This window comes from Diabrotica undecimpunctata, unplaced genomic scaffold (genome assembly GCF_040954645.1).
Source record: "Diabrotica undecimpunctata isolate CICGRU unplaced genomic scaffold, icDiaUnde3 ctg00000593.1, whole genome shotgun sequence".
NCBI lineage: Eukaryota > Metazoa > Arthropoda > Insecta > Coleoptera > Chrysomelidae > Diabrotica > Diabrotica undecimpunctata.
Window position 1 is genome coordinate 885,042 of NW_027311900.1, and position 26,268 is coordinate 911,309.

The following is a 26,268-nucleotide window of genomic DNA, read 5'->3' on the forward strand; positions in this document are numbered from 1 at the left end:
TCCCTCGCTCAGATACGTGTACGTTTTGTGATAAAATGTATATCAAGCTTGTGGTTACTCCAGACGGTCCAGAAAGAAATGCTATTCTTGTTGACAGTGAACTCCACCATGCACGTGCTGAGGATACCAAGCATTGAAGTTGGATGCTGAGAAGGCTAATCCACAACTCGTCGTACTCTTCACTGATTTTCAGCAAGTGTTGTACTGTCCAACATTGACTCATTCTTCAGTGTTCTACCAACGTCAGTATTCCACTTAAAACTATGATATTCACGATGCAGGTTGAAACGATGCCACTATGATGTGGCATGAATCTATTGGTAATCGTGGTTCTACAAATATCGCTTCAGCTTTCCTGTGTTACACAAAACTTAACTTTTGTCCATTGAACTCAGGAAAAATAAAAAAAACTCATAATATGTCTGACCGATGCGTCGGCCAGAATAATAACTGGAGAATGCTGTCCATGTTCCGTTTGCTGATTGTAAATAGATATTTCACTCAAGTAGAACAAAAGTTCTTAACTAGCGATCACAGCTTCTTACCTTGCTCATAGAGAGAAAGAAAAAAAGAGCAATGGTGAATGTACCCTTCGACTGGGTGGCAGTAATTGCCAACTCACGTCCCAGCAAGCCCTTCAATGTGTACTACATGGAGCAAAAAAACTTCAAAGACTTTTCAGCATGTGAGAACTACTGATGGAAAGATCCCAAATGTAAGATCACTGAGTACAGTTGGTTCAAATTCGACAGCGATGATCCTACGAGAATAATGGCTAGAACTTCTCACAATGCCATGCAACCTTGGCAAACATTCTCACTTGAATTCACACGTGAATAAAAAATGGGGTGTACAAGCCATCAGAGCATTCAACTACCAAATTGATGCGTTGCCGAATGCGTATACCGGGTCTATAAGAATAAATGAAGAAAAATGCAAAAATCTACTAGATATATGCCAGTACCTGAAACCCAAATACAGAGAGTTTTATGAAAAATTAGAATAAGATGGAACATTATTTTTAAGTTTAAATTTAAGGAGCATTAAACTGTGTACTTAGCATATAAAACATATTAATAAACATTTTGAATTGATTATAGTTTATTATTAATATTAGATACTTTTTTTCAAAACCTAAATAAGCCAAAACATCGCATAGTAATCAAGTGCAACACTGTTGTATATCCAGTATATACAACATTGTTGCTGGGATATTTTTTTGAAATATTTTTTTCTGCTTACTCTGTGTAAACCTGCATAATTTGTTTACACATCTATAACTTTATCTTGTAGTTAAGTGAAATTGATTTTTTTCAGTGCTTATTTTCATAAATAACCTGTCAATGTTTTTTCATCTCTTGCATAATCTCAATTCTGTCGCTTACAACATTGTTGCGGTCCACAATTCAAATATTGACATTTATTAAAATTTTATATTTCATTAACATAGTTGATTTTGAAATTTATTGTGTACTATTGTTACAAAATTTTAATAAATGTCTATATTTGTTGGGAATTTTTCGCGAAAGTACGTATAATATATACGTCTAATAGGTGCGACAGAGACGTTCCATAACATGTAGTGCGGCGATCCGCCGCAGCAGCGCGGCCGCTTCAACGGTCTAAATTGAAATCCGATTGCTCTCCAGAATTTCAAAACTAAATGTTTAAACTTCAATTTAGTGTCAAGCCTCGAACATTCGTATTTTTCAGATTTGAATTCGCTTATAACTCCAAAACAGTCCAATTTAAAGAAAAATGACAAAAGATGTTTAAAATTACACAAAAAATCTATAAAAAAAAAACCGGTGCAAAAAGGTCTTTTTTGGAATGTTTAAAAAAAATTGTTTATATAATGTCTGCCCAAAAATTTGCCCCGGCATCCTTCAGATTTGTTTAAAAAGAATGGGACATTTTTGAAGAAGAAACCGCAAAGATATCGAATCAGAAAAATGTTTCCTATGGGAACGGTCCCACAACCTGGACTACTAGGGATAAAGCGGAAAAGGGGATAAAGGTAAAATGATGACGTTTTGTGGCATATCTTTGACTTTTATATCAAAACACGTTAAAAACTCTATTATAGACCAATTTTCAAAATGGCTCCTACTAAATTGTGTCTTAAAATATATTTTTAAAATCATTCATCTGTCTTAAGTTTTGTAGTAGTCACCACAAATTTGATCTCTTTTCCCAAAACACAAGAATTTAGATTATCCGTTTAAACCTAGTTTTTACTTTTATAATTGTACAAATTTTAATCTAGACATAGTGCACAGATAAACTAACATTATGATTATAATTTTGAGGAAAATTAACGTATTGCACAAAAATTTTAATACACATAGAAAGATTTTTAAAAATAATAAATACAAAGAAAATTACATGTAACACATCGCTGTCCTATCCAAGAATTTTCGCAAATCTTCAAAAAAGTTGTACGTAAATATATACTTAAATGGTAAAATTTGTTAATTATTGTATTTACAACAATATTGTTAGTTTTGATTCCATCTATATTTTTCTCTCAACTACAAAAATATTTTGAAAAAATCATAAGCCGTCGAGGATGTATGTACACGGTCAAAATTATTTCAGCGTTACGAAAAATGGATGTGATTTTTGAGTTATTTTTTACAGGTATGAATACGAAATCACCAAAAGCTATCACGATAACGATGACATCCACAAATAAGATTCAAAATTGTTAGGTTTGTAGATAATCGACAGATGACAGAGAACAAAGCACTTCTTACGTAAAAACCATAATGTTGAATGTCTGTCTGTCCCTCTGATAACAGATTATAATTCAGCATCAAAAGTTAAGTGTGACAAAATTAATGTAAGTTTTTATTCCCGGTTCCAGAAATCTAGAAAAGCACATTAGGTATAGTATATAGGAAGGAAAATATAAATATTCTTCCTATTTACTGAAAAATTATATTTTATGCGAAGCGGTATATAAATGAGTAAGAAAGTTTGTGCATATTTTCCTCCTACACAAAAGTCGCTTAAAAGCGACAACGAAAGTCTCACAATTCTCTATAGACGAGTGTAGGATGGAAAATACTCACACAGTGTCTATGTCCGCTTAACAGCTCATTTTCATCCAAAAACCTTTGTTAAAAATGTTCCTTCATAATAAATTATATTATTGTTGATTGTAAATATATATAATTGCCATAGCTATCGTGATGTGGTGATTGCGCATCTGTTCTTTGGTTCCTACGCAACAGGAAACCTTCCTAGAACGTAAAAATGAATGTAAAAGCAAAATGCCGTATTTTCTATTCACAAAAGGCTTTAAATAATACAATGAACTATTTTATTTTATTTTTACGTTAAATATCTAAAGTTCTTAGAGCTTTCTGTATATGGTGAGTTGCGCGAAATGACGTATTTCCTCCTCAGACTGGAGAAATGATCGAAAGCGACTTATCAGTCTTAATGTTGTGTGCGATTCAGACAGATTTTCAATTGCAACAATTTACACACGCCACTAAACTAGGTCAGCAAAACTGCACCGTAATGTGCTGTGTGAAACATGATGTGAAAAGTATGATGTCACACTAAAATTGTGGCAGAAGCAAGTACAATTGGTACATTATTTTTATCCTGGACCTGACTTGTTGACAGTTTGAGTCTCTGCACGCAAGGATTAGCTCAATAATATTACCGGCAGTTTACTATTAACGAGTCAGTAAATTTTGCTAAGGTTTCTATCTTCTATCGCAAATTTCCTGTACTATTACTTACAATTTACCGGTTAAAATTGCTGTACATAACACTAAAACTTTCGAGAACTTACTTTCCAAGATCCCACTCACTACCTTGGGCTTATTCTACTTCTTGTTACTGTTGGCCAAACACCTAACGTAACCTGACCACACTAGTCGTTACCTTAAATCATTTACTCTACAACATTCGATTGCGTATTATTTCACATCGTCGAAAGAGAATTCCGGACATGAGGGATTCGATTTATATGTTGATCCTTCGAGCAGGATATGAACCAGCCACTTATGAAATGACTGCAAATATCTTTGAAGACATCCTATACAAATGGTTAAGGTTAATTCCACGAAATGCTGTAATTGTTTTTGGCAACACCGTTTTTCATTCACGATTAAAAGAAAAATAATATCGTGAAGAAAAGTTGTTAGAGGCCATATATCATTTCAAGAAGACATGCTTAATAAGGAACTTTATTCTTCTTCTTGAAGTGATTCTTCTTTAAGTGCCATCTCCGCGACGAAGTTTGGCAATCATCATGGCTATTCTGCCTTCGAGGCAGCTGCTCTGAACAATTGCCTTTAGCTGCAACCAAACCACTCTCTCAGGTTCTTCAACCAGGAAACGCGTCTTCTTCCTACGCTTTTTCTACCCTCTACTTTTCCTTGAATTGAATTATGTGATTAAAGGAAGAGAAAATGTGGGTCTTAAAAATCCTCACCGACGAACCTACAGAACTAATAGTTATTTCCCTACAGAAGAGGATGATGATATACACGGAATTGCTGATCTCCAAATAAGATCACTTAATAAATACTAATGAATTTACTTATTATCTTCCTCGGCCAATATTCATTCTTTAGCACACATTTTAAACAGTATTTAAACTGTTTTACTCGCTTGTTTTTTCAGCTCAAATGTCAAACGCAGAGACACGTCAAAAATACATCAAATGTCATTAGATAAGCTACGTTTGTGTCACTAGATATGGGGAAATCAATCTCAAATGTCACGTTTAATGTCAAATGTCACACGTCAAGTATTGTCAAACCTCATGTTTTGTGTAATGTCACGTGTGGACTCGTCCATTAAAGACGAAAACAAGGGAGGAAATAACAAAGACGTTTGCAGATATCTTAAACTATGAATATGAATGTTCATACGCATAATTATATATGATATATTAAACAGCGAATTACTGGCGCCAACTAGTGCATAATAGTTGAACCTAAAAAATAATTAGTAAATTAATTTAAAAATGGCGAATTACTGGCGGCGGCCATATTGGACCGGGGCTTGTGACGAAAATATATATCGTTCTCACTCTTACTTACGCAAAACTCTATTTCTCTCTCTAACACCTTGATAAAATTAGTAAGATCACTGTGTAATTCTCCTTTTGAGTATTTAATGAGACTACCATGCTGGCAGACATTAAGAAACACGAGTATACGTTATTTACAAAAAGAAAATAATGCATTATCGATCATTTTCCCATATCTGGATCTTTTTGAGGAATTCGTGAACATACTTGTGTAAATTAATGTACTTCTTATTAAAAAATGTATATTTAATTCACTGAACATCACTTTGCTCCAAAAAATACAGCATTTGCTTAAAACAATTACGATATTAAACAAAATCACTTGTTCTAATCACAAAGTTTGTTAAACAACACATAAAGGTAATCAATGAGTAACTGTACATATATAGTATTTTGTTAAGTTTATTAAATGTGTATCTTTTGAATATCTTCACCCCTAAGCCAATTATAGTGGAATAATACCTGACCTCGTAGAACCACCGGGCGCATTCGGTAAAAATGAAGCCCTAAGATCACAATTTTGTGGTAAATTTAAGCTCCTTCAGACCTAATAGGAATTTTTATTATTTTGGAAGTGAATGATTCTTGCGGAAGGTCAGATATATGAACAGCTTTCCTAAAAGGATATATAAGGCACAATTTTTGTCAAATTTAAAATCACGAACATTCCACAATAAAAAAAAATATTTGGACGCATAGTTTTCAATGTACTATTACAGAAATATATCCTTTTAACAATCCTGTTGTTGGAAATCCGCTACACGAGGATTATTATAAATATTTACAGCATTTTGCGATAGTAAGTTGTTCTGATGCAATTTTGTAAATTTCGAAATATTCTAGAGAAAAGGTTCTGCAATTTACTTTTGTAAGCATTAGGCAACTGGACAGCTTAAGCTTGTTTTTTCTTTGTTTGGAGTTCATCAGAGAAGACGATCTTGAAAACAGAAAGGCTGGCATCTTCCCCATTGTTTCTACTAGTAAGTAGACACAACAAAATGAATCCTTATACCCAATCGCATTTATATAAGCGCCATCTACGTACATGGAAATTTTATTAAGAGTTTCCGTTTCATGAGTAAAGTCTTTCCCATACCCTTCTTTCAGTGCGTCACAGTTTTTCGATTTCTTTCTAACGCATAAGTTGGATGTGACGAAAAAAGCCGCAGTTCCGTGATTAAAACACGAAAATTGAGGTCAGTATTTGACCATTTGACATAATTTCACAGCGTTGTTGTAAATTATTTTTGTTTATATTTCTATTTTGTTTTTGTTTTCATTAAAATATTTTTTAAATGCCAAGATTTAAGGAAAAGGAGCAAGTACTGATACTTAACTTGCTTAAATATTTTGAATTAGATAAAGATGCTGGACAAACTTTATTACCAATTTCTGCTGTTCGTGAAGTAAGTTTAAAATTACAAATCATGAATGTGTTGCTTGTGTGAGTCCATTTTAAAAGGTAAAAGAAATAATAAATTAGACTTACTCACAATCAATTTAATTTAACTATCAGACGACCGGTTTCGCTTTCTACAATATGCAAAGCATCTTCAGGTCTATTTTACCAATTTGTGGGTCTTACCTTGTCTGCTTAAACATTTTATTCATTTTGAAAAACCACAGACATGTAATATTGGCATAATTACTGTAATTTATATAATTTATATCACCTATCTTTGTTTTACCTTTATTAGACAACACCCTAATATGGGTTTATTATTTTCAGCATTTATTTAACTTTGTATCGTCACCTGAAGATGCTTTGCATATTGTAGAAAGCGAAACCGGTCGTCTGATAGTTAAATTAAATTGATTGTGAGTAAGTCTAATTTATTATTTCTTTTACCTTTTAAAATTACACTGCAAATAAAATTGTTTTATTTTTACCTACTATTTATTTCAGCGTGTTGCTGAGACGTTAGGAATTTCTTTGCCAACAATAAGACGATTATCAGTATCCACGAGTCTTAAACCGAAATTATTAATAAATAAATTATCATCAGTTATCACCTAATTCTTATATTCAAATTTGACTGCCTTCCCTTTAATAAATTGTTTTGCTGGGTTATGGCCGAAATATTTCACCGTGGTTTCGCCTACGGATATATGTTTATGGAAACATCCCCACGGGCAGAATTTCTCTATAATTTTATCTGCTAGGGGTCTAGTTTTATACATAGGATCTTTAGAATGGCCTAGTTTGGCATTATCCGCTAGATGAACAAACTTTTTTATATCTAAGTACCTGTCTCTGCTCATACGAATAGCGTAGTAAACACAGGGACCCATCTAATGACTAGTATAACCTTTCTCGTGGTGATCTGTTATACCCAGTTAGATTCAATATTACAAAAAAAATTGCATTTTTTGCCGCGCGTATAAAATTGACTAGTCAGAAATGTATGCAATAATTTCTTCAGTAAGTAATTTTTCAAAAATTTTAATTGGTGATAAATTCTTCAGAGCTTCTTTAACGTTTTTGAATAATTGTTAAGCCAGATAATCTAAAGTTATAAGTAAGACTAGCTAAGTAATTGAAACTAAAAAGTGAAAAAGAATTTAATTAATACAGGAAATGTTTTAATATTTCATTGATATTCAAATTCTACTTTTCAATTAGGCATCAAGTATTATTATTAGGCATCAGTGAATAAATTGTTTTTATGATTAGAATTATACCCTATTTATGTAATTAATTTATAAGTTACCTACTAAACTTCTTTGAAAACAGTATTTTTTTGTGTTTACTAAAAATGGCGGCAAGTATTTAATTGTATAACTAGAAAACAAACTAACTATGCTTGTATTATATACTATTATAAAATAAACAATAAATGGTGCTTTGATCAAATAAAAGGCAGATATCGAGCAGTTTTATTAATTTAATCTTGCCCAAGTCCTTTCGCTCCCTAGAGCATCTTCAGGGGCATTTCTCTAGGGAGCGAAAGTACTTGGGCAAGATTAAATTAATAAAACTGTGCTCGATATCTGCCTTTTATTTGATCAAAGTTCATTTATTCGAGCATTCAACCTTATATCAATAAATGGGTCGTTCTGTTGTCGTTTTTAAATGTTTCCATATTTATAAATTTATTAAACAAGATTGTTTACTATTTTTAATCCAACTTGCAATAAAAGTAAGTACGGTCCTAGCATCTGTCAGATTCCTCAATAATTACATGAAATAATTCTCGACACATCCAATACATTATATGACGTCACAATTAATAACGCACTGAAAGAAGGCTCTGAGAAAGACTATAACTCAACTTGCCATTATTGAATGAGCCCCAATATTGAAAAAAATAAGACAGAGTTTGGTGGGAGTACAAACTTTTGGACTTTGATAAACTCATGTATAATTTTGAAATAATTCTGATACATGAATTGGCTCATTACTCCTCATAAAATAATTGTATTAAGCCAATATTAATTAAAATTAAATATCAACATGTGATAACCAGATGAGAACATAATTAGTGTTCCATATAAACACTAAAAATCAAGTAAAATAGTTTTAATTATGGACTCACTGCGCCATATCAAATTGTTTACTATTTATTTATTTATTGATTAATATATTCATTTACTTATTTAAATGAATGAGGGTGGTATTTATTTGAAAAATATCAATGTATTAATTATTTGTATGGAATCTGTAAGGTACATCAAAATATTCACTTAATTATGTAAAATTAAAGAATGATAAATTTGACTGAAGTTATTAATGTGAGTTCTTTTACTAAGAGAAGTACGAAACAATCTTGTAGAAAGTCTCAGGGTAAAAAAAACGCCCCTTTATTGCACAAAGTAAAAAATTTGACCTTATTTACTTGTATACGTGTCTCTAAAAATTATTTCTATACCTGAACATAACAAAAACCCAACAGAACATCTTATTGTCGCAAAAAACGCAAACATTTATGTCACGTACCCGTGTAGTTTGGATTCGTTTAAATCTCATAAACATAATAATCATTTTTGTCACATGAACACATTCATTATAATACGACAGCGCCATCATAGATAGCAGCAAGCAGACAATATTACGTATATTATACAGGACGTCCTCTAAATAATAAAAATACTATTATCAATATGTTTATTGTCGAAAATATACACTAAAATCGTAAAATTTTAATAATAGTGCACAGTTCGTATGAGATAAGAGTTGATGCACGTCGTAAGAACTTCCACTGTCAACTAGATATGATTAAAAATTTATGACATGAAGATTTAATTGTAAAAATATTTTTTGAAGAAAAAAATCAGGATTATAGACATATACAAAAAGTACAGAGAAAAATACTTCACTCTCCGATATTGTGTAAATTTGAGTTTATTGTATGTTTTATGTAGATATCTATAAGGTTATTCATTAAAAAAATATATAAGTATTTTATCTGCAGATACAGCAATCAAAACTTGTAAGATGCACGAAATAATCAGGAAATAATTTAGCCTCATAAGTTATCAAACACCCTCTACTGGTGATGGAAAATTATATACATATTGTATTTTGGACCTTGAAACGAATATTATTGCATCAGAATAGAACACATTAATATTGAATTACCCGCCTTGAAAAGTCACCTGTCATTTGTACTCATTCTTTGGGCGGATTTGCGTTTGATTTGTGGTTTTATGATATGATACGCGCCTTTTTAACAAATGATTGCTCAACTAATGTTTTTTGAACCATTTTGCATTGTAAAATTACGGAAAGTTGATCTAAAATTTGAAATGTCTTGTTCCCACTGTTTCAACTTGTGTGAAAGCATCGTATAAGGCAAATTTGATTTGTTTACCTGAAGAAAACATCTGACTGAGTACAAAATAAACAATTGGCCGAATTACAACGTAGGGCACATATAATGAAAAGAGTCTAAAAGTGATGCATTTGTGAATATCAAATAAACGATGCATAGATGAGTAATCATATGAAACATCTTATTTTTGTATTTTGAAAATATCTTTACGTCTGAAAAAATATGAAAAATATAACAACATAACTTAATATTCTCATTACAGTATGTATTATAGTATATATTAATGTTTGTGCACTGCACATGTGTTGTGGTCAGGTAAATGTGTCGTTTAGCCGTGTGACACATAAAATAAGCTTGAAATATAAAGAAGTTTCATTTAACCGTTGGTACAACTTGGACCATCTTAATTACAAATCTTACAAAAAAATGAACGATCTTGAGAAACGGCCTGTATAAAGATCGATTCCTAATCTTTGTAACCCCTAAAATCTAAAAAATAAACTCATACATACGCGTCGTTAATTTCCTAAACGCCACACTTCGTCACCTCAAAAAAAAACAACTTCTACCTGAGAAAATAAGTAAACGTCGCATAATAAATACTCAAGCATACATTACAAAAGCGGTATGACTGAATTGACTCCTAAGGAAAAACATTTAAATTGGTTCTTGTGTGCGCTGTCCGAAGGAAACGAGGCTCGTTTCAAATTTACTAAAACCTCACAGATTTTTCAGTTTCCATTACAAAAATCTTGTGACATTTGAATTGTTTGCTTCCTTGTACAGTGCGAGCCATTTAGATTGAAAAATCTCCAATCTAAATGGGTCACACTGTATATTGTTGGTGTGTTATTTCATATTCTTTGTTTTCTTGTCTATCTTCTGTTTCTCGTAAGTCTTTTTCTAACTTAGGAGATAGCCCAGTCTGGTTAAAAAAAAAGGTAGAAAAATTTTTCGCAGATATTTGAAGCTTTTAAGACATAGGTGGGGGTTACTAGATGACGAATAGATGAAAAAGTACTCGTATTTTTACATTACGTTTTTTTTTAAACAATAATTTATGGTCACAATTTGATTTTTTGTCTATAAGTTTTTTTCCTTATATTTTACATAAACAATATTTATATCGTTTTTTATATCAAGAATATCTTTATTTTCCCGTTTTTTAAATTAAAATTGATAAATAATTTACGAAGATATTTGCAAAAAAGCAGTTTTTTGCACTAATTTATAAGTTTTATTAATTTTTTTATTAACAAAATAAAATGTTATTAATACATTTGAACATCGAGGAATTACCGTCTTTTAAATTTGTGCGAAATCCCTCCGATCGGTCAAATAGTTTAAAAGTTATTTAATTTATTTATCCCTGAGGCTAAATATTTAAACTATTGAACTTGCTCTATTAATGATGCTTGACACATTTAGCAAATTTCATAGGATTCTTTAAGACTTAAACCATCTCAGAAGTTAAATTCATATTGCGTTCTCATCGAAATTATTTACAAAATAAACGTTTGAAAAAGGGGTATGTTTTTTACTTATAAACAATTGTAATAACTTCTATATTTTTCAAGCTACAGACTTGTACGTACAACCATTGGATAGCTGGTAAAAACACACATTAAAAAAAACCTATGACCAATAGGAACGAAGTTAGGGACTATTTTGTAAAAAATCATATCTCCATTGTTTATAAACAGTAAGAAGTAAAATTTGCACAAATTTTGAATGAAAATCTAAACTTTATATTGAAACTTACAGCTATAAAATTCATCGAATTTTTCGAAACTTACAGCCCTTCGAAACGAAAGTACTTTCGAAAGATCGACAGGAAAGTGGAGGGGATAACTGTTTCAGCTCAGTTTTTTTTTTCGAGATCGGAACTTCAAATTGAAACACGTAGGAAAAATTTACATTATCTCGGGTTCCATTGCAACTAGAAGCCTCTTTTTAATCTGGGGTAGCTCGTCGAAATATGAATAACTACATAGTTTTCACTGGCCGGGAAATATGGGAAACCTCGGAAAAATTGAGTTCATTTGAAATTAACCGTAAAAACTTACTTTTTTTTAATTTGGCTGGAATAGTCTGCCGCAGTATTAATAATGACATAATTGTAATCCCCCCCCCCCCCAGGAAATTTTGGAAAATCAGAGATGATAAAGGGAAACAACTTATAGACAAAAAAATTTTGACCATAAATTATTGTTTAAAAAAATACAAGGTAAAAATACGAGTACTTTTTCATTTACTCGTCATCTAGTAACCCCCACCTATGTCTTAAAGGCTTCAGATATCTGCAAAAAGTTTGAAATCGATGATTTTTGCATAACCAGACTTGGCTAAGACCATTTTGATGGTATTAGAAACTAAAGTGCAAGCTCACAAAGTTTTATGACGTTGCCACTAGATGTCATACCAAATTAGAGATGTCATTTTTAAATAATGGAATTTGATATCACATTTTATGATATAAGTATTTTCGGTGTTTAAATGCAAAATGCTACCTAAGTAAGATAGATTTCTATAGTTAATTGATATTATTAGATAGCATTTTTGCGTAGAGGTTTTTGTAATTTGAAATCTCTTGTACCCAATCAGGTGCTCGATTAAATAATCACATGGGTGTACGACCTGCTGTAGAAAGTTAAACCCAACAAAAAAGCTTCTTTTACTGAAAATAAGCAGTATATTGTCTTCGCCACACAAAGTGAGACAGAATAATATTTCCATGGACAATTAATGGAAAATTAATAAATTAATAGGGCACTGAAAACTAGTAAAAGTGGTAATATCTATTGGGAAAATAATTATTTAAGATCAACAAATATTTTTCCAGTGTTGCGATGGACCGATTGTCGATAGTTTTGTGAAAACTGTTGTGAAAATTCAAACAAATTAACCATTTTCCAATAGTCAAACAGCGGAGGAATTGGAGACTACCACAAAAGAGATAGATTTGTCGAAACATCAAACGAAATGAAATGTCGATGCAAATGCGTCCAGAATTGTTTGTCTGCTGGATCTAAGTCACTTCTTGATCGTCTTAAAGGTCGTCTGAACGTACCCATTAGCTGTGGAAAAGAGACAATTGAGGTTTGACATGACATTCCATGTTTTTCGGATTACAATTGACGTTTGACAGGTGCTATTTGACATATGAAGCCAGTGGCTGTGGAAAAGAGACAATTGATGTTTGACATAAAATTCCATGTTTGTCTGATGACAGTTGTCGTTTGGCAGGTTATATTTGTGATTTTATTCGTTTAATGCTCAAGTAATAACTATGTATTTCAATAAAAGAAATTTTTTTGGGGATAGATCCAACCCATCTGATAATCGATTACATTTCTCATAACCAAACATTGGACGTTTGTTATAAAATGAAATTTTCGGGTAAAAATCATGGTTTTTCTTTATTTTGGTAAAAGCTTTCTTGTGCAGCAATACGTGAAGAGTATACGATGAATTAAAATTGTACAAGGATGCTCAGAATTACTAAAATAGTGATAGTATTAGTTTGTTTATGAATAGATATTTGGTACGGTAAAGTGATGTCGTATAATATATTTTACAATAAAGAAAAACATGTTTTAGAAGATATCTTGTTAAATAAATAAATAAACTTCTAGTTAGGACATGAAATATCATATTTGATAGTTATTAGAGAAATGAAAAATGTCTTGTTAACAAGATATCTGTACCCACCACTGCCCAGTGTTGGCTTATAAGCATCAACCAAAAATTCTTTACCTTCACTGACTCGTTTCCTTCGAACACACACTCTCCTAGTTGCTGCCTCTAGCTCTGCCTTAAAATGTCAGAGTCCCTTTGATCAGCTTCTTCACCGTACTCCCCACCGATGCGTTACCACTTGGTCCCGAAATAGAGTAATTCAATTTAAATAAATAGGGTTGAACGTCCGGAAAACTAGTATCGAAGATCAAGTTGAGCTCACTCTGGCTAGGCATCTTAGGCAAGTAGTCATGCCTGTTCATAACTTCGGTGATGTAGATAATTTTATCGGTGAGCAGCTCGCCGACCTTTTCCCTACAAACCTGTCGCTCGCCTTCGTTGTTTAAAGTAATTAATTCTAAACGGACAGTCCACACTTCCCACGGTATACATTCGGGTTGGAAGCGCCACCTGTTGGGCTTCTTTTGAAAGAATTCTAAACTGATCTGGCCCATACCGGAACCTTCGTTGCCCCTAAGTTGTTCCGAGAAACAGGTTATTTCTTTACGGATGGCTTGTTCTAGGGTCGACGACGAACAACATACATAAGTTAAATCGATAAAGTTACAATCTACGTCCGTGTAACCTACAGTACCGACAGAGTAGCTACCTTCGTCGGAGTACGTGAACTTCCCCAACGATCGGTGGAAGAGCACCGTATGAAAGATGCTGGCCACGGCTTCGTCGGCCTGTCTGCCCTCCACGGTCAATTCGAACATTTGAGATCTCGCGTTCATATTGCTAAATTTACAAAAATACAAACTTAAAGCTCAGGAAAAGTTGTGACTTATCACAATAAAGATCACAGATCGTTGCCTGAGAGAAAGAATACGTTAAATGTAAAGGTGCTATTGTTTTTGGTGAAAAATGTATCACTAATTTTTTAACAGTTCGTTTAAAAGAGCACTAAAAGCTTCTGGTTTTCTGGGTGATTGATTTAATTCATACCCATGTAACGTAGCGTGCCGCAAATGGTCTTCGTAGTGGATCCGTAAGACAGCCACTTCGATAGGCCGAAGTCGATTAGCTGAGCGTTGCCGGATGCATCAAGGAGGATGTTCTCGGGCTTCAAGTCTCTGTAGATAACACCGGCGTTGTGTAGAAAATCTAAAAAATTAAACAATTACTTTTTTTAAGAAATAACAATATACAATAACAGTAATTATACAGCACGGGTATTGGACCACAATAATGTTTTTCCCCCAGTTCTGGCGAAAAAACGGAGCATAGTACGTGAAAAGCAGAAGTCATAGTACATGGAAATGTGACATTTTATAGTATTTTCCCTAGATCTGGGGAAATTATGATTACGACTTAGATAAGATACATTCTGATCATTTTTTGAGCGTTTGGTGGCGGGGTAGAACAGCTCAAGAAGTAAATAACCCCAAGAAAGAGGGCAACAAGAAATAAATACTGAAGGGGAGGGGGTCGGTGTCCAAAGGGGCAGGTAGCCTCCAAAGGTCCTAACATACAGGTATGTGCGAGATTTCACGTGACAGGATTTAACGAATAGAATTGAATGCTATAGAAAAATCAAACGTCATGTAATAAAGACATTAGATACATATCTTCACGCCTATTGGTTCGATAGTAATGAGATATCACGTGATAGGATTAATACAATATTAGAAAAACTAAACGATGGTGGCAAAGGAGCATTGGCATTGCCTAAACGGTTTAAACGAGTGCAATGTTGACACCTTGCTAACAATTGATAGAATTTTTATCTCTTTTTATCACACCGTGATAGAATTTTTATCGCTTTTTCGCGATTTGTTGCGTTGGGTCATTGCAAAGAGACGGGCATAGGCACGGGGTTACTTCACAGCCGATACACTTTAACAAAAATGGAATTGTTCATATTAAAGCATAATGTTGATTATCAGTTGCACATCCTATAATCATATATGCGGGATTACCGGCCCACTCAAAACCAAAGATCAACCTCAGGTGGAACTATCACACCAAATATTAAAAAGTGAGTGTGACACGGCAGTATGTTATCACCGACACTGTTTATAGTGGCACACTTACTGGACTTAAGTACCTTCAGTAAAATTTACTAAAGTAAAACACTAGGTAGCGGTTATATGTTCTTCTGGGGTCTACACTAGACCAAAAGTAGAACTGTTTGGATAAGAGAACAGTATGATATTACCACAGATATTGGCTGATAAGAGATATTTCATAAGAATTTCCATCTTAATTGATTAAGCAATCGAGAAACGCAAGAAAAACAATAACTTCCACTGGAATTTTTCAGAATAAATAATTGTGTATCATAATCAGAGATAAAATCTATGGAGACGGACCATAAACGATATCCTACGCCCACTATACTCCTTCCAGGGGGTCAAGACTGAAGAGAGAACATTACACCGAAGTAAAATTTTAACTTTAAAGCTCTATATTATGTAAAAGATTCATATTAACATATTTTTAGTTTTATAATTATATATTTTAAGCCTTCAGCATTTCTGAGATTTCAATCATAAGATTTTCTATCTTTTTTTTAAGTTGATATCCGATGCGTTTCGTATTTTATCCCGTAAATATTTACCTTATCTAAAGAACAAGCACAAGAACTAAGTTGATTCCAGAGACAAAATAACGTGGTTTACACATTGTACCAGTTTTTATTGACAGTGTGATTGCAATGAAATTGTTTACTATAATTTCTGATTTAAAAACGGATTTATTGTTTAATATATATATCAGGTATATTCTTTTACCCGTCAAAAGTAATCTCCAAGCTGAGTCTCAATAGACTACAGCTTGGAAACTGCTGGCAATATGACAACAGGTACGTAAGTCGTCTACAGATAATTCCAGTAAAGACCTAGTTTACTGACAAGGATGGATTCCATCGTAAACCGATAATCTCAACGAAAATAAGAGCTTGTGTGTCAATCATAGCGAACTACGATTGACTAGTAAAATCATTGTCTGGAGCCTTTCGGCTCTTGTAAAGCAAGCAATATTCTTCTCGCCTTTTACTAGAAAATATATGACATTTGAGGCGTTCAGGCATAATCCCACGAATGGTAGCTTCATACCATTACCCGCTCGAGAAAGTCAACCAAATTCCAGAACCTACAGTTCGTCTCATAATGAGCAGGACTACTATCCCAACGACAAATCAGTAGAGTAAAACTAACTTGTTTCACAACGGCTTAGACCCAAATACCTGTATATGGGCGAACAATCCCAATCCAAGGCGAAGTTTGCTTCGCAATGATAATATCAGAAGGGACAACGAATGATCAAAAAGATCGATGGGCAGTGCTTTTTCAATCTCTATGCATACTAAATATCAGGATCAAGATTTTTCCCTATCCCATGTTTCTGTTGTCGCTTAGGGGACTTTAGGATAGCTACTTGCGCTATTCTTTGACAAATGTACCGTTCCAATCAAACTCGCAGTATCACCAATCAAGTCCAGCAACAATAAAATAAATTTATTTCTCCCTGAGCATACTCTGATCGATTTTCTCGTTTGATTCGCTAGTTCTGTATCAATTTCACATTATTAATTGCGTGCTGTCATATTACTATTAAACAAAGTACATTAGATCTAAATTGGAATATGAGGTTTCAATTAACCGTCAACATGAAAATGGCGAAAGAAATAACGAAAATATATGAAGAAAAGAATATATAAATAAATTATTTGAATGATTAATATTTACTATAAGCTATAAAATAACTTACCTAGAGCGAGAGCTATCTGAGCAACATATAAACGCACCAATTCTATGGGAAGGGTTTTGTAACTCTTAAGCAAGCTGAACAATTCTCCTCCCTCTACAAAATCAGTAACTGGAAAAAAATAAATATTTAATGAAATTGAACAATACGTCAAACACCGCAATGAATATTGTACGATAAGTTTAATAAGAAATATGTTAAAACAGTTTCTGAAAATCGTACACCACAGACTATATGCCAAACTCGAAGCAGACATCCGATACACTCAATTTGGATTCAGAAAAGGTTTGCAAACAAGAGAAGTAATGGTACATACAAATAAATTAATATAACGATGCATGGATGGAAACCAAGTTGCCTATGTATGTTTTATTGATTACAACAAAGCATTTGACAAGGTGAGACATGAGCAACTTCTACAACTTTTTAATAATAACATAGATTCCATAGTCGAATAAGCCATACGAATAATCAAATCACCAACCTTTATTTTAGTCAAAGGGGTACAGTAAATGGTGCTTGAAAACGAAAATATTTGTATAAAAATGAAAGGAATTCTGATCAACAACATTAGTTATGCAGATAATACCAGCGTGATGTTTTAAGGGAAATACCTCCCAACAAAATGTCAGATTTTAAAACAAAAACGGATGTACCGCAGGTGAGTTTAGCGAGAAATGGAAAGTCTCACACTGATTTATCAGTCTGTCCCAAGGATTCTGGGGGGGGGGGGGACAAAAGCTGACGACTTTAACACTCTTTATCTGTACCTACAATGCCAGAACATTATTATCTAAAGAAAAGCCACCGAAATGGAAATCGAGAGGTCAAAAGTAAAATGGGATATCATTGGAGTCAGTGAAATAAAGCGACATGGAGAAAACCTGACTAACACTAAAAAAATCAGGGCATATATTTTACAGCATAGGTAGTGAAACCGAATCAATCCACAAGAGTAGCCTATTTAATCGTAAAGCTAAACCGAAGGTATAATATAAAGATTATTCAAGTATATGCTCCAACAACGGACCATCCGGATGAGCAGATTGAAGAATTCTACGATGATATCTCAACGGCACTGAAAGAAACACCAATACACTACACGATTATATGCGGCGACTTTAACGCAAAGATCGGTCTAAAGCAGGATGAAAGGGAAACAGCACTAGGTAAATTTGGATCCAAAGGCAGAAAAGAGCGTGGACAAACACTACTAGAATTTCTATTACAACCAAATCTAAACCAGATGAATAGTTTCTTCTCTAAAAAAGACCAGCGAAGATGGACGTGGAAAAGCCCAGATGGCAACATCAGAAACGAGATAGACTACATAATCAGTGACAAAAAACATATATTCAACGATGTCGCAGTCCTTAATAGCTTTTCCACAGGCAGCGATCATAGAATGGTAAGAGCTAAACTAAAATTAGACTTCATAGCAGAAAGATCCAAAATGATTAGGAAGGAAGCCAACCCGATATGGAACGACCTAACGAATTTAAATGAATACCAAGATAATATCAATAGAATCCTACAACAAAATGAATGCATAAATAATGTAAATATCCTAAACGAAAATATCGTAGAAGCTATTCGAGAAGCTCAAGTAAAATGCTACCCTAAAAGACGCCAGAGAGACCGAAAGAAGAAGAGGACCGGGAAGAAGACGACACTCATGGATGCATAACCTGCGACAATGGTTCGGACTAACATCGACCGAACTGTTCAGAGGTGCCGTAAACAAAGTCAAAATAGCCTTGTTAATAGCCAACGTCCGAAACGGATAGGGCAAAGAGAGAAGAAAAGACGCCAAGTCAAAAAAATAACCATTGAAACAAAGCAACTAATGAAAACTAGAAGAGAAATCAAAGGAAACGAAAGCATTGACGAAGAAAAACTACAAAAAATAAAGAAGTATCAAAAGTTATAAGGAAAGATTTTAGAAAATTTAACAATGAAAAGGTCCACCAAACTATAGAAGAGAATAAAAGTCCTAAAGTCCTGAGAAGACTGCTAAACAATGGAAAATGTGAAATACACAAACTAAAGAACAAAGAAGGAGTCCCCATATCAAATAGAGAAGAACTACTACACATAGCTGAAGACTTCTATCAAAAACTATACACAAGTCAAAGAGAAGACCAAACGAACTTGGAAGCCGCCGCATCACGCAAAATCATCAACCAGGGTTCAGAGCTCATGCCAGAGATCACACTAAGCGAAATCCAAGACGTAATGAAAAAGATGAAAAACAACAAAGCACCAGAAGATGTGAGTCGTAACAGAAGCTATAAAGATGGACGGACGTGCCCTTCTCAACCAAATAAAAATTTTGTCTAACAGATTGTTGCATACCGGAAACATGGAACAATGCAGTAACAATTTTACTACACAAGGAAGGAGACAAGGCGTACCTAGAAAATTATAGACCAATTAGCTTATTGAACCACATCTATAAAATGTTTACCCGAATAATTACGACAAGACTACAAAAAAGAAGTTGGATTTCTACCAGGCCCGAGAACAAGCTGGCTTCCGCTCAAAATTCGGAATAAACGATTACCTACAAACAGTAAAAACCTGAATAGAAAAATCGATAGAATATAACAGATCACTGGTACTTATCTTCGTAGACTTTCACAAAACCTTCGATACGGTGGAATTAAGACAGCATTTTAACTGCTCTGGCCCTGAACAATAGTAGAATAGACTACCGGCTTACAAAGTTAGTACAAACATTGTAATCAAAACACCACAATGCGTGTAAAACTACATGATACCACCAGATAAACTCATGTAAAGGGAGGTGTCAGACAGGGCGGCACTCTCTCACCTAAATTATTTATAACTGTCCTCGAATACGAAATAGACGAGGAAATGCTCAATCATCTGCGTTTTGGCGACGATATAGTACTTATTACCGAATATCTGCGTGAAGCACTCAGCATCATTGCAGAAAATTTCACGATTTACAAAAGATATTAACAAAAATAGTAGAAATAAGCGAAAAATGTGGCCTAATACTCAACATAAGAAAACGAAATTTATGGTTTTATCAAAGAAAAACGTTAATATTAACATCCAAGGCAGTATCGTATGCGAACGTGTGCTGTGCTCTTAGGGGTTTCACCCCCTTCAAGACACCAAGCGAATGGAAAGTAGAAACCTGCAAAACGGAGACTAACAGGAAAAGAAAAGGACTAGAACGAAGTGTGCCGGGATATAAGCTGCAGCAACAACATAACTAAATGTACTATATGTGTGTTTGAGCTAAGCAACAGTCATATTATAATTAATACAATTTAGCCTTGTGGGTGTATTACTTTAGTAGCGACTTGAAACAGAAAAAAACGCGAAAACAGTTAAGTACCGTACTACCACCATCTCCAAGTCGAGAATTTACTAGTTTTGGTAAATTTACCTAATTTGTGTAAATTGGATTAAAGAATTAAAGAGGGATAAATATAAAGACTTACCAATAAATAATCTCTTTCGGCTCTGCCAATGGAAAGGACAGTTTACTATGAAGGGATGATGTCCGCAAACCTTCTGGATTTGTACTTCGTCCTTCACTTGCTGCACTGAGTTTTCTTTAATGATCTACAAAACGGACGATTAAAGAATGAACTTCTCGGTTGAGACAATACGAAAACAACAACAATGTAGTATAATCTGTAAATGATATGAACGAAATAACACAAACAACAATAATTATGTCATGAGATTGGGTTTATCTAAGAAAATACGCAAACATTTGACGAATTAATAAATAATCAAGAATTCTTTATATTTTGGTGTAATTTTTATAAACAAAAAAATAATAGAAGTTGAAAACATATCCTTATACCGATCTAAAGAACCTGGTTTAAATCCACTGTGCTAATATAAGACAAAATCATTGAGAAAAATTAGGCCCAAAAATAATTGCTGTCCTGGATAATCCTTCAAACAGAAGCAACCAAGTTGTTATTAACTGTCTAAGATTTGCCCATACTGCCTCAACACACAAATACTTAATATCAAAAAAACCACTACCAATCTGCTTCAGCTGCTCACTGACCGTTGAAATTATTTTAAGTATAAAGTTATTATGGCTGGACTAGTGCTGCGTATGAAGAAGCATATTCAACAATGTGTTCCATCTGAAAATATTCAGCTATCAATGTCAACTATCTATAATTCTGAGTCAGATGAGGATTTAACGATAGATAAAATATCCAAAACCCAAAAACATTCAAGGGATGCTTACCCAGATAATTTTTCGACTGTTCTAACAACCATTCAAATTTCGTCATTTTGTGTCATGTGGAACAATTTCACCCAATCATGTCAACATTAGACTGATAATTGCATTCAGTGCAATTTTCAATCCCTATGACAACACGAATATAATGAAAAATGAAACTGACAAATGGTACGATAACGTACCTGTTGGAAGAAATACAATGAATGGATGGACTAAATCTTCTGCTGAAGCAATTGGCTTGAATGTAAAGGAGAAAAAGATAACAAATCACTCGAATAGATCAACTGCTGTTAGCGAATTAGCAAAAAGTGGTGTAGAAGAACAACAATAATTGCTAAAAATTACTGGTCATATCAATCAGAATTCTATAAAACCATACTTGTATCTCGATCAAGAACACCACAACAAGATTATAAATATTATGCGTGGTAATAGATCTTCTATAGTAGAGAACAGCAACGAATCTAATGTTAACTTAAATTTTAATAATTGTACTTTCACTAACTGTACTTTTAATAAATAAATGTTTCGTTATGTTGAGTTATGATTTTTTTTTTTCGAAAAATTATCCGCCGAATATCCCTCGGACACTCATAATTTCATGACAAATTTCTCAAGCTCGTTGCTTGGTAACAGCACTCAGCCTTCGGCTTCGTGCTGTTACCAATGAACGAGCTTTCGATTGTCATGAAATTATCTCGTCTGTTATCAATGTCCTAGAAATATTACTACTGATAATAAAACAGGTAACTTTGAATTTAAAATTTTGATTTTTTCGGTGTTTTTAGTTTTTAGAACTTCTTTAGTTTCAGAGATTCGCATCCTGTATTTTCATTGACCAACCTTGAAGCATTAAGATTTGATTGATAAAAATTAGAATAACTGAACAATTTTTTTTCAGAGCCTATGATATCAACAATATTTGATGATACTGATGCTGATAGCAGCATTGACGCATTTATCATGTGGTGACCCCAAAACTGTCTACCCCTAACAACAGCATTTCAAGCTTTGTTATTCGAACCAGCTAATCAGAAAAGAAGAAGTTGTACATTCAAATAGACCGATATTTATATGCAACAGACACATCATTTCGTGCAATTGAACATCCCAAATTTAAAAAGATGATAAATGCATTACGTTCTGGATATAAGCCACCAGATAGGAAATCTGTTTTAACCGACTTGCTTGATAAGGTTTACAATTTAATACAAACAACAATTATTAAAGAAAATTTATGCAACTATAGTGCGAAAAATTCAATGGTCACGGAATTAAATACCATTTACCAAACAATCTTTTTAACATTTTAACAAGACATTTTAAATTCAAAAAACACTATTGATAACCTATTTTTGTTTTTAAAAGAATTTTTTAATTTACTAAACAGATATAACTCTGTCTGTGGTGACAAATGGGTGGATCAAATAGCTCAGGAGTCACCACTGCCGGTCCTAAGCCCCGGTAAAGGAGGAAGGTTGGGCAGTGGGTTGACAACCCACTCCCGGAAAACACACACTGACGAAACCTGAACATTTGCCTCGGAATACAGGACGGAACTTTCGGAAACGACTCAAGTTACGAAACATGGACTATATATTTGGAAACTGGAATGTGAGGACACTAAATAAACCAGGAGCTCAAACCGCACTTCTGCAAGAACTAAAAAGATATAAGCTCATGATTACTGCTCTTTAGGAGACAAGATGGCTGGGGAAAAGTGTCAGGGACAATTCTATATAGTGGGAAAGAACAAGGAAGCAAAGAACGTGGAGTTGCATTTGTAATGGATAATGATTTTAAGTCAAAAATATAGACTTCCAGGCAATCAGTGAAAGGATATTCAAGTTAAGAATTTGCACCCACTTCTTCAACCTAACAATGATAAACATTCAGTGCCCAACGGAAGAACAAGAACGACATACAAAGGAAAGCTTCTAACAACTGCTGGAGATAGTATATGACAATGCGCCCAAAAATGACATTAAGATTATAATGGGTAATATGAATGCTAAAATAGGCAAGGAGCCGCAGTTCTATGGCACAACAGGAAAACACCCACTGCACAATGAAACAAGCGAGAATGGGAGTTTTTGATAAATTTTGCCACCATTAAAAACGTGGTTATAAGTTCCACATGCTTTTCATGGATTTCACCAGATGGAACCACAACCAATCAAATCGACCATGTGCTGATAGACAAAAGGGCAGCCAGTAGTATCTCAGATGTGAGAACACGACGAGGAGCGTGCTGTGGAGCAGACCATCTTTTACTCCAAATCAAATTTAGATGCAGAGTTAACAAAGAAATAAACGAAAGACAACAAAGAACAAACAAACTGGACCTGGAAAAACTGAAGATTCAGTAATGTAAAGAGAAGTTCGAAGAAGAAGTCGCAAATGAGTTAAGGACACTAGAAGTGCACTCCATAGAGGGCAAATGGAATAATATCAAAACAGCAGTACTGACAGCGGCAGCGTCCACCCTGGGAAACAAAAAAAAAGGCGATAAGATGAGCATGGTTCGATGACGAGTGCAGACAAGCAATAGAGGAAAGAAATGAAGCACATAAAATGTATATAACAAGAAGAACACAGGAAAGGCGAACATCATTTGAAGTTGCAAGACGGAAAGCAGACAAGATATGTAGAAATAAAAAAAGAGCCTATGAAAACGGACAAATAGAAAAAATGGAAGAAAATTTCAAAAACAAAATTATCTAAAAAAGATAAAAAGTGGGTATAAATCTCAAACAAGTCTATGTAAAGATCTTCTTCTTCTCGTAACACTACAACCAGAGGTGGGTTTTGGCTGACTGCACAACTTGCTTCCATCTTGAACGGTCGTCCATAATAGTTGGGTCAGTGGGCAGCCCCATTGTTCTTAGATGTATTATCTTGTCTTAGATGTATTCTTTGCATTCTATGTAAAGATGAAAGTGGGCAAATAATCAGTGACCAACAGAAAGTCACAGAAACCTGGAAGCATTATTTTCAGACCCTACTTGGTCGTAGAAGAGAATGAAGTAGAGAATGGAGTAGAAGCTCCAACCATAGAGGAAGTTCTCGAAGATATTAAGGCCCAGAAAAACAATAAAGTCCCGGGAGTTGACGAAATACCAGCAGAATTGTATAAAGTAGATGGCGACCACATAGCAAGTCACATCCCCGCGCTTATCAAAGACATATGGCAAGAAAAGGAAATATCCGACGACTGGAAGACAAGTATAGTATGCCCGATCTATAAAAAAGGAGACAAACTCCAGGGCAAAAACTACCGTGAAATTTCTCTACTATGTGCAGCATATAAAGTCCTCACGTATATTATAAACCAGCGGCTCCAACCACTAGCAGAAAATATTTAACTGGCTGCTTATGCCGATGATATTAATATTTGAGTAGAACATCAACAGGAGTACAGGAAACATACACAGAGTTAAAAACGCAAACAAAAAGGGTAGGTCTGAAAATTAACACAGAAAAAAAAACAAAAATAATGATACAGACGAGAAGAAATATACTCCCACAAAATATACAAAAAGATTTCATTGAAACAGTTGGAAAGTTTACATATCTGAGAGTAGAAATATATGCCGATGGATCAGAAGATGGAGAAATACGGAAAGAATAACGCAGGCAAACAGAGCTTATTTTGCCCTCTCCCATATATTTCGGTCTAAAAATGTCCACCGAAATACAAAGATGAGAATCTATAAAACCTTAATTTGACCAATAGCATGCTATGGCAGTGAAGCATAGGTCCTGAAAGAAGCATCCAAAAGCAAACTCGACACATTCGAAAGAAAAGTACTGAGGAGAATACTAGGACCTGTGAGGGAAAATCTTCAGAAGTCGATACAACAACGAGCTTGTCAACACTGTCAGACTTCAATAGAATACAAAGATTGCAATAGGCCGGACATGTGATAAGAATGGGAGAGGATAGACTACCAAAAAGAGCACTGAATGCTAGAATGCAGGGAAAGGGGTGCACAGACAAGCAAGGGTTGAGGCAAAAAATAAAGGAGGCTCAATTTGGGCTGTAGTGCCGTATAAGAAGAAGAAGTCACAGATATAGAAAGTGAACGGGTGCATCTGATATGAGTCCATTGATATGAATGGGAATGGTCGCATTTCTGAGTATTTATTAGAGCTACTTAAAAATTCAATTAAGAAATGTGAAGAATACAATTGTAAGGTAACATCAAAACACCAAAAAATCATGAATGAAAAAAAGTACATACATTAAATATAAATTAATAAAAATATGTAGATTATCAACACTACACTTATAATGATATTTATAAATAATTCCAGAATAAACGATAATTGATAGTTCAATCATTAACAAATAAAGATAACAATGAAATTACTATAATTGGCAGTTAAATTATAAATATTTATATTTACCGTAAACCCAGTTTTTTGGAACACGCTATTAAAATGAGGTGTTAAAAGAAACAAAAAAACTTGTTGGCCGATAATACGGACTGTGCCGGACTTTTGAAGAAGTACTAATAACAAAATTTTTGCTAGTTCGTCTATTTAGTACTGCCCCGTGCACTAAAGGGATGCGTATTTAGGTAAAATATGTAAATGAGTATAATAGAAAGTTTGTCAGGTAGTTAGCTAAGCTGTAAAATTGGAGATTAAAATAAGGAACTATTGAATTCGGGTTGAACGAACCACAATCATGGCGAGTATTTAATAACAAAAACGTTAAGAATTCTTAGAAATATGGGTTT

The 26,268-nt window shown here is 33.9% G+C and overlaps 2 protein-coding genes across 2 annotated transcripts in view; both read right to left on the reverse strand.

Annotated features, from left to right (window-relative positions):
* The window catches only part of LOC140431198 (serine/threonine-protein kinase S6KL-like), a 277,715-nt gene that overhangs the window by 222,254 nt on the left and 29,193 nt on the right, over nucleotides 1–26,268 (reverse strand). The window contains exons 4-6 of the mRNA XM_072519122.1: nucleotides 20,754–20,877; nucleotides 17,281–17,388; nucleotides 14,515–14,673 (exon numbers count right to left, since the gene is read on the reverse strand). Of these exons, the coding sequence (XP_072375223.1) occupies nucleotides 14,515–14,673; nucleotides 17,281–17,388; nucleotides 20,754–20,877 (391 nt within the window). The remainder of the gene's footprint in view (nucleotides 1–14,514; nucleotides 14,674–17,280; nucleotides 17,389–20,753; nucleotides 20,878–26,268) is intronic.
* Nucleotides 5,975–14,508, reverse strand: LOC140431200 (autophagy-related protein 101-like). The gene has a single exon (XM_072519124.1). It carries the CDS (start codon nucleotides 14,301–14,303, stop codon nucleotides 13,644–13,646), a length of 660 nt encoding a protein of 219 aa, XP_072375225.1. The 5' UTR covers nucleotides 14,304–14,508; the 3' UTR covers nucleotides 5,975–13,643.